Source organism: Ovis aries, chromosome 12, assembly GCF_016772045.2.
Source record: "Ovis aries strain OAR_USU_Benz2616 breed Rambouillet chromosome 12, ARS-UI_Ramb_v3.0, whole genome shotgun sequence".
Lineage (NCBI taxonomy): Eukaryota > Metazoa > Chordata > Mammalia > Artiodactyla > Bovidae > Ovis > Ovis aries.
Window position 1 is genome coordinate 71,542,538 of NC_056065.1, and position 13,787 is coordinate 71,556,324.

At 34.6% G+C, this 13,787-nt stretch overlaps 1 protein-coding gene across 3 annotated transcripts in view; it reads right to left on the minus strand.

Moving 5' to 3' along the window:
• RCOR3 (REST corepressor 3) overlaps positions 1-13,787 on the minus strand; it is a 53,959-nt gene that overhangs the window by 6,534 nt on the left and 33,638 nt on the right. For all 3 annotated transcript variants that reach the window (XM_027975973.3, XM_015099374.4, XM_015099375.4), the window contains exon 10: positions 5,655-5,712. In XM_027975973.3, coding sequence (XP_027831774.1) covers positions 5,655-5,712 — 58 coding nt within the window. The remainder of the gene's footprint in view (positions 1-5,654; positions 5,713-13,787) is intronic.

Below are 13,787 nucleotides of genomic sequence, written 5' to 3' on the forward strand. Positions count from 1 at the left end.
TGAATCCCCAACTAGGCTTCCGGAAGTCAACCTAGCAAGGTAGCAGTGCTGAGCAACTACTTTAACAATCTATGATCTCAGAGCTGCTTTAGTTACAACTTGGACCTGGGAGGAGGGTGGTCCATTCTTTTTTTAGTTTATTAAAAACAAGATCCCCCATATATATATTTATGTATATATATGAATTAGTGCTAAAACAACTTGGGAAGTTCTTACTACAAAACTTTAAATTTCTTCAATTTCATCATTAAATAGGTATGAGAATTTTGCTATGCTTTAAAAAATGTTCAACTTGATAAAAATTCTAAGCAAAAGAAACACACAAAATGTGAATGCTAACGTTAACGACCTGAAAACCCTAATCTGTATGTTAACGATGGATCAACTTATAGATTTTTTCAATAAACACATTTTTATGATCTGAATTATATCCCACATCACAGGATGAATAAAGAAAGTAAAACTGTGAGACAGTATGACAGTACATCTATTCCTAATTAGTAACTTGATTTCCTTATGGGAAGTACTGTCTCTATCACTTTTAAGTGACAATTCACTAAAGGTATCAAAAAGTAAATAAGTCAATATCATCTAAGCACTCATTATGAATTAACAAGTAAATACAGAATACTTTTCAAATCTCTAAACAAAAGGAAAAAGATTAAATTTCTCTCTCCTCCTTAAGATGTAAAAGGCTTAGGTCTATCTGAACCATTTTTTAAAACTAAACTTGTGACCTTTGGGCTTCCCAGGTGGTTCAGCTGGTAAAGAATCCCCCTGCAATGTGGGAGAAGTGGGTTTGATCCCTGGATTGGGAAGATCCCCTGGAGAAGCAAACGGCTACCCTGGAGAAAAGACTATTCTAGCCTGGAGAAAAGACTGTATAGTCCATGGGGTGGCAAAGACTCAGACACGACTGAGCAACTTTCACTTTCACTTTTTAGGGCAAGAGGTCAGTTTTCAAAATTTAGTGGGGAAAAAACTTGAGAGAACCCTGGAAGAGGGAAATTAAGTATTTCCCAAGGAGAGGAGAAAATTGCTTTCAGCCACATTTCTGAAAGTTACAGTGAAACAACGTGGCTTCTACACTGCCAGATGATACTGTATAATCTTTATAATACAAACTTTTAGTTTTGTTTGGGAATTACCATATAAATACAACTCATTAGGATACTGTGTTATCATGACATTTCATTTTCCAACTAATGTTCTTCTATATTATCCAACCAAGAAAAAAAAAAGTATATATTTAGAGCTTTGACTAGCAAGACAAGTAACTTTAGGAGCATTTGAAATATGCTGTTTCCCAAATCTGGACGTGGTATTTAGACTTCTTTTCCTTAGATAGAAAGGATATCATAAATCTGCTTTCAGTGTGTTTAAAAAGTTATTTTTAAAATCTTTAGGACTACAAAAAAAAAGCGCCAATATTACAGTGACAAGCTATTTTTAGATCTAGGTAATGAAAATTTGGCGGATATTTTTCTCTGCTTCTTAAAGTGAGCATGTACTTAGTATAATTAGGAAATATTAATTTTTCAAAACTCTATTTTTTGAAATAACAGTTACATTTAGAAACTCCAGGGATGTGAGGTCTTTATCAGTAAGAGATTAATTTTAAACTCAAACCATTCAAGAACATGCATTTCTTTTCACCTGTAAATCTCGTCAAGAATTCCTATTAAAAAAGGTAAAAAACGTATCAACAGCAGTGGGACAATGACTGGTGCATCCGGGCGACGGCTACAAGTCAAAATCACGCATCCTCCTCTTCTGAATCCTCCCACCTTCCTTGCTACAAGTGTAAACTCCATCCCAAAATGCTGGGAACTGGGAATCGTTAACTATCTGAAGCAAGTGCATATTCTGAGCCTCCATTCTTGTGATATCATCTATAACAGAAGAAACTCTAGTCCAAACAGGTACCTTTTAGAGGAGAAATATGAATCCATTTCCACCTCCTGTTGATCATTCAAGTGCTAAGCATCATGTAAGGATCGTTACAACCCTTAGGTCTTAATCAAAGGCTGAATCTCCCCCACCCCCTTAGCACTTTAGGGACCATTCTAGCTTTTTTTTTTTTTTTTTAAGTAGGAGATAAAATTAGAATGAAGACAATTTCTAAACTTGCAACACCATTTCTCCTAAAAAGGAATGAATGTGTAAACTACAGGGAGAGAAGGTAACATTTAACTGTAGGCATAACTCATCTGAACATAGTTCTGTCATTTCCTGTTTCATATGAGAAAGCAGGAAATACGAGAAAAAAAAGACACTAAAAATTAAATTTGACTTCTTGATAAAATTAGAGAAAAAAAATGTTATGCTATTTATCCTAATATAGCACAATATTTTAGTTTGGGAGCATTTTTTTTAAACCACTAATGACTATGAAATGAATATATTTAAGAGGAAACTTAAACATGTCAAATATTGTATACTATGCTTCTGCTCGTATATATTTTAAAGAGTAGATGTTTTGGACTATCATTGCTATTTTTTGAAAACAGCTAATAAATGTTTTATTTTACATGAAAAAAAAATACAACCAGAATCAAATTCCTTTCTTAATTCTTGCTTAATAAGGAATGTTTATTATATGAATATCAAGATTCATCTTAGGATAATTTCTAAAAGCACCACAGATTAGGAAAAATATGGCACAAGTTACAAACAGGGATATTTCCCTATTAAATATGTGAAGACTGTAATTGGTCTTACTGTTAACTAATTTGTTATAATAGAAAATTTAGATACTCAAAACTGAAACAGATTACATAAATTGTAGAAGTACCATTCTTGATAAGTATTTTAAGAGGATTAAATTAAAGCAGCATTTATAATATCCCATTTGGGATTCCTGAAGAATGTTACTGAAGTCATAACATAGCTAGCACTGAAATTAACATAATAAAGTGACAGATTACACAAGTAAAGGCAGACACTCCTGTCTGGTCTAAGCATGACTTTTCCCCTTCCAAGTAAGGGAGAAAGAAGGGAAAACAGCTTATTTATTTATTTAAATTTTACTGTTTAAAAAAACATTTATTTAAATATTTATTTACTATTTAAATGGTTAGTACTTAGTTAACAACAACATGAGCAGATGGGAAGTAAAATGGGAAATATGTATTTAAGCTCTAGGATATGAACTTAATACACTTCTTTGATTTTAAGAATTACAACACAAAGTTTATTTAATAGTGGAGCTCACTAGTGACAAAAGAGTCAACATTTCTCTCTCTAGGTCACTGCAATAGTCAAGTATGAGCAAGATAAAATAAAGCAATTAACAAATCAAAGTTGAATCAGAGTCTGTATGTAAAATGTCTTGAATTAAAGTTCTATATAAATTAAAACATGTTAATATCAAATCACTGAAGTGGCCAAAGGAATAATATCATATAAAGGTTTATCATAAAATGAAGATTAAAAAGAAGAAAAAAAACCTAAAAACATTTGCCTGCTAAGACAAGTACTTCTGGATTACAGATGTTAAAATAAGAGCTGCAGTTATGTACTTTACCCACACCCAGCTCAGGTACAGGGGATATTACTATACAATTATAAGACACACTTTTGAGCATTATATAAATATATGGGCACATGAGGCAAAAATGACACTTTTTAACTCTCCCTAAAGTAACTATGTCAGACACAAATACCTTTAAGTTGCTTTAGTTTATACAACAAAAACAAGACCAAACAAAAAACATAAGACAAAACCAAAAAACCTAAACTCAAAGTAAAAATTTCACAGTTAAATAAATAAAAAACAGACATAAACATACTGACAGTGCTTTCAAAATCTTAAGAACATGAATCTTTCCATACAAATTGCTGCATTAATATAATTTATTCAAGGATTACTTTTTAAATGAACATAACAATATAATAACACTGAATATCCTCAGGAGAGAGGATATGTTTGATTATTTCTAGAAACACTCCATTCTTTTAATGTTTATAAGCTGAAATAATGTCTGCATATATAGCTCAACTCTCTTAAGTAAATCTTGCTATTGTCTTTCTCTTGAATGCAGCTTTTCATAATATCCAGTATCCAACCCAGTCATAAGATGTGATGGATCCTACCACTTAAAGTAGTACTGTAGAATAGTATCAAATCTTTTCTCTGTATCTACAGAGAAAGATTAATCCAGACTTCCTAGGCAATTCTCCTCAGAAAATGCTTTCACTGTGATCATTTCTTATATGAGAGTATAGGATTAGTATACTAATCTTTAAGAAAATAAATACTGGAAAATGGGGTTAAATTCTATAGGCTACCACCATGAATGGAAACAGGCTTTAACATAAATCAAAGGAACACCTACCCAAAAAACTATGTTAGAACTGTAAGTCATAATTCTAAAAAAATATGAGACAGTTGTCAAAAATAATTTTTAATAAACACTTTAAATTGTCCATTACAAAGAGCTATTATTGAACATTGTCAACTAATTCAACTTTTGTTCTGACTCATTCAGAAATGTAGTTCTACAATTACAGATGGGCTACATGCATGTCCAGCTCTGCCTGCACAGGATCCGGCATTTCTATTTATGAAATGACTGTGCTGTGCTGCACAGGCCAAAGGGAAGGCTGACATTGCCCTACTGGCACCCTGCTGTACATTTTCAAGTCACACTGGGTGCGAATCCTTACTTCTAATTCAAACCGCAAAGTCTTAACCAATCTTTAACTATATTATTCTCATATCCGAATGATACTTGCACATTTTTTGAGTTAAATGTTTTCTATGTTTGAATACTCGGAACTGTTTTTAAAGATGTATGTTTCACTGGGGCCCTACTCTCTTATAGTAGTTAACCTAGATTTATAAGCCATGGATACTTAACACAGAGGACTCAGCCAAGAAGAAACAAATTGTAGACCAAACTTAAACCACACTATCAGTCCTAAAGACAGTTCATCTTAAAAGGAAAACAAATCTACAATACTGAATTGCAACATACAATTTGCCCTTAAGTAATTCAAACACAAGAAAATCCAAGTTTATAGTGCTTCCAATTTGCCCATGGGTATTCATAGTACAAAAAGTTTTCTGCCATACAATTCAACCAAGCATTCTTACAAATAATTGCATTTAAAACTGCACATGTATATATATCTATATATTAAGTCTCTCTTTTGTATAAATAGATATATTTAAAGTCAGGTTTTATAGCATTCAGTGGCATATCTCTTACGTAAGTTATGGTACACTGAAAGTTAAGCACATCATGAATATTTTCAGTACCTGACAATTATCAACTACAGAGTAATCAGGGAAACCAGAAACACAGTAGTTTATGTTTGTGATAAAGGGTTATTGACTGATACAGTAAGAATGAACCCAACTGCAGGAATACTGAAGCAGAGGCACCCAGAGACCATCTGACTTGTTCAAGCCTGTCATCACCATCATTCATTTAGTGCTGGGAAGGCATCACATGCGGACCCAAAATGCACACAGGCTCAGTATATCACATCCACAAGTATAAATCAGAGTTCATGATCACCAACACTGGATGGTAAACACAAGACCCCTTTCTTGATCCACTTCTAAAGGAAGGGGAGAACTATGGTAGTCACCTTTCATGACAAATTAAATAATTATTAACAACAATAACTGCTTATCTTTAATATACCTTGCACTGCTAGAAGCTGCTCCTCTGTGGTCCAACGGGCATTAATTTTCTGATTTGACTACAAAATTAAAGAGAAGTTTCCTAATGAGGATATGAAGACAGACATTTTTCCAAAGTGCTTATTTTTTAAAAACTTTTCACCAAATCATAGATAAGAGATTACTAAAACTCTGATTTATGAGGATTTCATTTTTATAAGACTTAAAAAGTATATTTTGAATTACCTTTTACCAACACAAAAAAATAATGAAAGGGAAATGTACCAATTTGGGAGAAAGAAAAACATTCACACTTACACCCTAGTCAGAGATATCAAAACTGAGAAAATCTATTAATCGCTCATTTTCCAACTACAATGTTCCTATCATACACTGCATATGTTAATTTTAGCCTAGTTTTAACATTTAAGAGACTTTGTTTTCTTTATAGAAGAGTGACTCTCAAATTTCTTTTCTTCATATTTAGACTAAACCTATTCTTACTCCATCAAAAATAGTGTTGTATAAATTAATGTAAAACTGTAGATAAGGCCTGTGCCCTAAATTAATATTTCTTTAAATTTATAAAGCAGAGTGTGACCGAGTATAAGAATAGATTTTCCCCCAACACTTCCTACATTCATCCCAGTATTTTTGTTTAAAAAATTTCTCAGTTTAAGATTTTGACTATGGCAGTATTACAGTATTAAACATCTAACCAAATTTCACTAGTATACATCCACTTCTTAGTAATCAAGAACCTTTGGCAGTAGATGGACAGACAGAAATAAGCATTCCAGCCTACAGAGGTTTATAGTAGAAACTGCCCAGATAAAATGGCCAATGTAATACACACACATGCTGGGCAAAACAGAAAGTAGGGTCTCCTCTAAGAAGGGGTGTGGAAGTCTTATCTCAGTTGTAGTCTTAGCAATAAGAATCTCCACAGTACACAGAGATTCTGGGTAATATCAACTTTCTCACCACGAGCGAAGACATATAAGCAACCATTTGGAAGAAAGAATGAAACATAAATTCAAAAAAAGTTATGAAAGAAGAAAGAAAAAAGTTAAAAAAAAAAAAAAGACCTTGAGTAAAGGAGGGAAAAATAAAAAATACTAAGCACTGAGTTCCAAATGATAAGATTTTAAAAAGGAGAGCAAGGCAGGCCAGGCAACGTGGACAAGCCTCCAGGTTAGGATACTTGTGAGGAGGCAAAGGAATAACAGGAAACAGGCAAAGAGAAAGAGGGGAAACAGGACATACAGGAGTCGTAAGGGTGAACCAAGGCTAAAAGAGTGCAAAGAAAAAGAGAGAAGACAGGGAAAACCAGCAATTTTCAACATATGGTCTCCCAAGAGGAACAGTAAGAATGGAGTAGGAGGTAATATCTGAGTTAATACCCAGGCAATGTGATGCTACCTTGGCCGTGAAAGGTAGTACCCAAGGATAACTGGTATTGGAACCTATTTAAAACAGGTCCAGATATTTTACGGTAAATGGTTAAAAAAATAAAAGGCTGAATGTAACTTAATCTGAAATATGAAACTAAAACTTAGGAAAATTAGTTCATTAAAAGATAGTTACTGATTTTGCTTACAAGCTTTAATTTTATTTCTTGGCATACCTTTTGTGATTATACAGTGGTATAACACTCTCTAGCTTTGAAATTTACAACATGAGTGCAGAATATAGGTCATTTTTGTTTTGAAAACGTCAATGATTTTCTCAAATTTCTCTTCTCTTTATCGTTCCTCAAATTATTCTTCTTTTAAATGCCCGAGGCACTATCCTTTTTTTTCCATCATTAATTCTGTTACATACCCCTCTGTCAACAATTTTGCAAGTGACTAAAGCCATTCTGTACCTTCACAGACTTCATGAAGTTTCACATCTTTTGCAAGGCTTACAGTTTCATTTTGTATTTGCACTGTATTAGCGAGAGAATAACAGAGGAAGATGTTGCTGTCATGGATGGGAAGGGTAACAGCTAGGGTTAATCAGCAGAATTAGTGAGGAGAGCCTAACTTTGTAAGTGCTGAATTCACTAGTGAATAGTTTCTTGTTTGGCAACCTTTGCTTCTCCATCTATCCCTTAGGTTAATGAGCATTTGGATACTGAACATCTCTTGTGATACTACATTGCACGTGGTTCTTAGGATTAAAGTTAGCATATATGTGGAATATATATAAGGACATATGTAACCTGGCAGCTCTAGTAAAGAATCCACCCACCAATGCAGGAAATGTGGGTTCAATTCCTGGGTCAGGAAGATCCCCTGGAGAAGGAAATGGCAACCCGTCCTATATTCTTGCCTAGGAAATCCCATGGACAGAGGAGACTGGCAGGCTGCAGTCTATGGGGTCGCAAAGACTTGGACATGACTTAGTGACTAAATGACAACAATAAACAGTGACAAAAACATCAAGCATAGTGCCTGAGCAAACATAAATTAAAGCTGATCAATCAATGTTCGTTCAACCTGAAAGGCAGAAAATGGAGGAAAAGGTATCATTAATGAAAAGGGAACAAAAAGTAAAAAAGAAATAACATGCCCTATGAAGACTTATTTTTGGCTTTCAAGCAAATCGAGAGATGGGATAAACACAAGTAACTATTATTGAAAACCGTATACTGGGGATTCAAAGATGAGAGGGAAAAGTCAAATGATTACACTGGGGAAAAAGGAAAGGGGAAGGGACTGCAGTCAGAGATGGATTTAAGAACATAAGTTCCTAAAAGGTAAAAATGAGGAGAAGGCATACCATGTTCAGGAACAGGAGGATTTTTGTTAGGAAGCAGTGACAAATAAGCCTGGAAGGTTGGTGATACTTAACTAAACCAAAATATGGTGAGGTCCAGTTCTGCAAGGGCTGAGAACACCAGGGCTGATGAATTCATACTAGATATAATGAGCAATCTGGGGAAAGCAGGGAGCAGAGAGAGGGGTAGGATTATGAGCAGAATAAGATTTTTAAGCCTAGAAAGCTGGGAGAAGGGTGATGCTTTTAAGGACTTAGGATTTGGGAGATGTGGGAAGGCAAGGCTAAGAGGAGGAATTTAACTTGGGATACACTGAAAATAAGGTATTAGGCAGGAGGTTGAAAGATTCGTCTATTCAAATACATTTTTTTAAAGGTGTCTAGAAAATGCTTATGAGGGAAAACAATGGAATCAGCTTACTCAGATGAAAGGTTCTAAAATCAGACCTGAATTTTTAAAAGTTTTTTTCCTTCCAAAATTACCCTTGAAATGTTCTTACAAAGGTAGCCATGGAGATAGTCTCGCAGAAAGTCCATGCTGGCAGTTATCTCTTCAGTACTGGAAAGGGCCACTAGTTTCTCAGTTATACCCCAGATGAAGCCTTTGGCTCGAATTTAGAACAGTAGTAAATGAAAAACATAAATACCTATGTAAATACTAGAACATCGTTCAGTTCAAGGAAATGCTCAGGAGGATGTGAAAGCTAAAACTGACTAAAGGAATGCTGGATTCACAGTTTCCAGCTTGTAACTATTCACTCTGGGTCATACACGCAATAAATGGAGTTCAGGCAGAATTGCCAGCACTGTTGCACTTGCTGTGACTAAACATACTCTCTCTTTTTTATTTGGTTGGATTTATGTCATTTAAATGTATATATGATATGACTTTAATACAGCAAAGTGATAAGGTTGTATCAGATTTCCAAAACAGAAGAGAAACACATCCTGAGGATAAAAACTTGGAGAATGTCTTTATTTACATAGAGTGAAAAATTATAGCTGAGAAGGGAAAATAATAGTTATAAAAGTTAAGAAGAGGTCATCATTATGTGAAAGGCTCAGAAATAGGCAAGGGAAATGAGTTAGAGCTGTGGAATTTGGTCATTAAGACCAATGTTAACGTGTAAGAAGACACTTCAGTGGAAAAATGCAGAGGATGACTTGAAACTGTATGGAATTAAACAGTCTATGTGCTACAAAATGGAAACAGTGGAAGAAAGGAAAGGCTGTAGGAATAAGAGGGTCAACATTTTAAAAACATTCAGAATTCCTTTCAGTTACTGATTTTTATATTTTAGAGCTAAGAAAGTTTGGTAGAGATGTGTTTAACTTAAGGAAAGGACAACTAGACTATATCCAGAAATCTAAAATTCTGTGGTAGTTACAGCTAGCTATGAGGTACCGCTGAACACATTCTTTTTCTTAAAAATAATAGAACAGCAATGTAAAACAGCCCAGTATATAATAGCAACAATAATGCAGAAGACCCCAAAGAGCCGTCTGGAAGAATCTATGGCACCCTCAGCGAGTTCAGCATCTTTACTGCATCCTTCCCCTGGCTAAATTTCTTCACGTCTTTCCCATTTTTGTCAGTAGTAGTTTCATACTACCTCTGACTTGGAAGAGCTAAAAAAGGTTACCAGGCTACCCAGTGTTGAAAAGTCAACCCAACACCCACAAAGAAAGGACGTCACACACCTATGCATGAAAATATCCACAGATTTGGAAACTTCTAGCTTCAAAAAGCACTCCTTTCTCAGATTCTTCCTTCTGGATTCACAGATCTCCTTGCCCCTTACCTAAACTCCACCCAAATCAAAGCATAATCAAACGTACCACCACTCCTTGCAACACCCTCATATACTTTCAAGGAGATACATAAACGTCTACTTTGCAAATGTTCTCTAGGTTTATCACTCGCTCTCCATTCCTACAACTGATACCTGACACTACCCAATACCTCTTTACCACCTATTTTATCCCTCACATACCTGGCATTTCAGCAGCTCTAGTTTCTAATTTATCTTGTATAACATGGCCAGGATAACTTTCCTAAAACACAAATTTCTCATCACATCATTCCTAAATTGAAAAACTGTAGGATCTTTTCATTTGCCTTAATTTAAAAGGCAAAGTTCTCTTCTTAGCTTTCACAAAAAGCTTTTCCTAGCTTTCACAGTGGTCTTGCCCGCTGATTTATAAAACAAATAAGTCCCTGTTAAACTCAACCTTATTAACACCTCTCATATATCCTGTGCATTCATCCTCTGCAACCAAGTGTGCCTTCCCAAGTAGACAACATGCTTCCTCAGAAAACAGTTTTTATACTTCCACTGGACTCTCAGCAGTGATTAGCACAATAATGAGCTCATAATACATGCTTAGGGAATATCCAGTGTTTTTGGTTTTCCCCTCTGGATTTATATTTTGAATGCACTGTTCAACATCAAACCACTGTTCACATTCCTTCCATCTGCCCTTTTAGGATTATGCAAAAATCCTACTCACCCTTCAGCTGAAACTTTCCCCTCTAGGGAACTTCAGCTAAAACATCCCCCTTTAGGAAATGCTCTCTGATTACCCTATTTGAACAATAGCCACTTGTTTTATTAATATCTTCACTGATAAATCTATAAATTTAATGTTTGTCTTCTAATATCTAGACTATAAATTCTTTTTTAAAAAATGCAAAAAATCTATCCTTCCTCTTTTTCAGGTGTCGCCACTGCTCCCCTACACAGAGCCTAATGCAGTATCTTATAAAAAACAAATGATCGACAAATACTTAGGTAGGTGAATTAACTTTCTTCACCAATTTTCCCTAAATGAAAATAACAGATAACCAAATGAATAAGGAAAGCATCTTAGTAACTGTTTAGTTCCAGCTGAGTTACATCATTCAGTAGCTTGTTGTTTAAAAGGTTAATAAAATTCTTTTATTAGGTATTAGGGAGAACTTTTTTAGGTTGGGTATCAGCTAACCTAAAGGTAAGAGGATAAGGTACATGATTTTTCAAGGTTTTTACTATAACTGTTAATCTAGTGTTTTGAAATATATCTATTCAGGTTGTTCTCCCCTATAAAGCAATAGGAACAAAATGATACCTACAAATATACCCTGGGCATTTTCTACATGATAAAACATATATGCATTTTTCAAGTGCATGTGAGTTCAAAATCAACCTCAATGTATATTACACAAACTTCAATGTATGGACCGCAGTGCATTAAGGTTTTGGTTGTTTCATTTTGATCATTATTTTTACAATAAACCAAGAGATGTAATAAATGGTAACTTGTAACCAATAACTACATTTATATGTGGGAATCTAACATACACTTTTACTATTATATAAAAACTTCCAAAGAGGCAGCATCACATTAATCTAGGACTCCAACTGGACTCTTAGTATCTAAAACACAGCCAGAGGATCACTATTTACTACGATGTGTGATCTTGATCAAGTCAGTTATTCTCTCTGAGGCCCAGCTCCCTCATGCAAAATAATAGTATTTACTTCATCTAGTTCTTTGGACTTAAGTGAGCATAAAAAGAGGCAGCATACAGGAAAGTTATAAATGCTATTATACCTTCATATCTTACTTTATATAATGTTAATGAATGAGACTATTCTGCAATTTTCTGAAAAATTTGAGATTAGAATTTTATTTCCTTGAAAATTTGGTAGACTTTTTCTATAAAGTTGTCTTGGCCTGCTGTTTTCCTATGAGAAAAATGTTCACTGTTTCTTCAGTTATTTAATGGTTATACATTATTCAGTTTCTGTTCTTTTTAAGACAATTTTGGTAAACCATATATTCCTAGGAATTTCTAAGTTTTGTGTAAATTTTCAAACTTATTGGCATAAAGTTCTTCAAGCTATTCCAATAAGGTTTTCAATATCTGCTATATTCTTTAATTTTTAAATTATAAACTCATAGTAATATACAAACATTTTAAGTGTTTTGCTTTTATGCATTTTGTAGTGGTTGGATGCCATCACTGACTCAATGGCCATGAGTTTGAGCAAACTCAGGGAGATAGTGAAGGACAGGGAAGCCTGGCATGCTGCAGTTCATGGGGTTGAAAAGAGAACACCAACAATGTGTAATTAAATATTAAATTAACTTCAACACAAAATTTTAAATGAAGTTTTTGATGTAATAATTTAACATAAAGCAGTACTCTTTGTATTACACTGCTAAGTCACTTCAGTCGTGTCCAACTCTGTGTGACTCCATAGACGGCAGCCCACTAGGCTCCTCTGTCCCTGGGATTCTCCAGGCAATAATACTGTAGTGGGTTGCCATTTCCTTCTCCAATGCATGAAAGTGAAAAGTGAAAGTAATAAGTCGCCCAGTCATGCCCGACTCTTAGCGACCCCATGGAATGCAGCCCACCAGGCTCCTCCGTCCATGGGATTTTCCAGGCAAGAGTACTGGAGTGGGGTGCCATCGCCTTCTCCATGTATTACACTACCATTATTTAAATATCACTAGACTGTCAGTTTACCTCTGGGTTTGCAATGAGATATTAGTCTACATATATTTCATTCTTTTCCATTGCCTAACCTTCTTGAAAGAGACTATTCAAAACAAACAAAACCAACTTCCTTCTTAATGATTCTTCCTTTCTAGAAGATTCTAGGGAGTAAGATGGCATATGAAGTACTACTCTTCTGCCTGCCACTACCCCCCCACCCCGCCCAAACATAATTCATTTGTAGATATTTCAGTCAATCTGCTATCTGGAGGGAAAAAAATCCCATTAGGACCAAATAGGATTATTTGATTATTACATACATAGAAAAGTAAGGCTAGGATATGAAGCATAACATAGGAGTCTTTAAAAAAAAGAGAAAGAGAAAAGATTTTATAATAGAAGCTTCTATAAAAAGGTATGATTGGACAATAAGCATTTAAGTACACCCTTAGACATCACCAATATAAAAACATATTAAGTTTTAGGAGAAGTACAAGTAAGACCTGAGAAAATGGCCAATCTGTATCTCGTATTTGGATTTCGTATTTTCCAGGATATAAATCCACACACTAAAATCCTAACTGGAAACCTGAGCCAGTAAACAAACATCCAAAACTAAAGTAAAATTTTGTTAAAACTGTTAAAATGAGCTCCTTGTGATCTTTTTCTTCCTGTTACCAATTTACACAGGTAGGAAACAGCTTTGAACAAACATTGCTATTGACCCCAAAATGCACTTCTTCATCAGCGACCTTCCAGTTTCACATGCACTGGGCCTACTATTATAGCTGTTTTGGGTGCTTGATTGCAAGCGCTAAAGACAATAACGGAATGATGTAGCTTAAATCATTAGCCAAGTCTCAAGAGACTGCCTATTTAAATAACAAAATATAGACATAATAAATT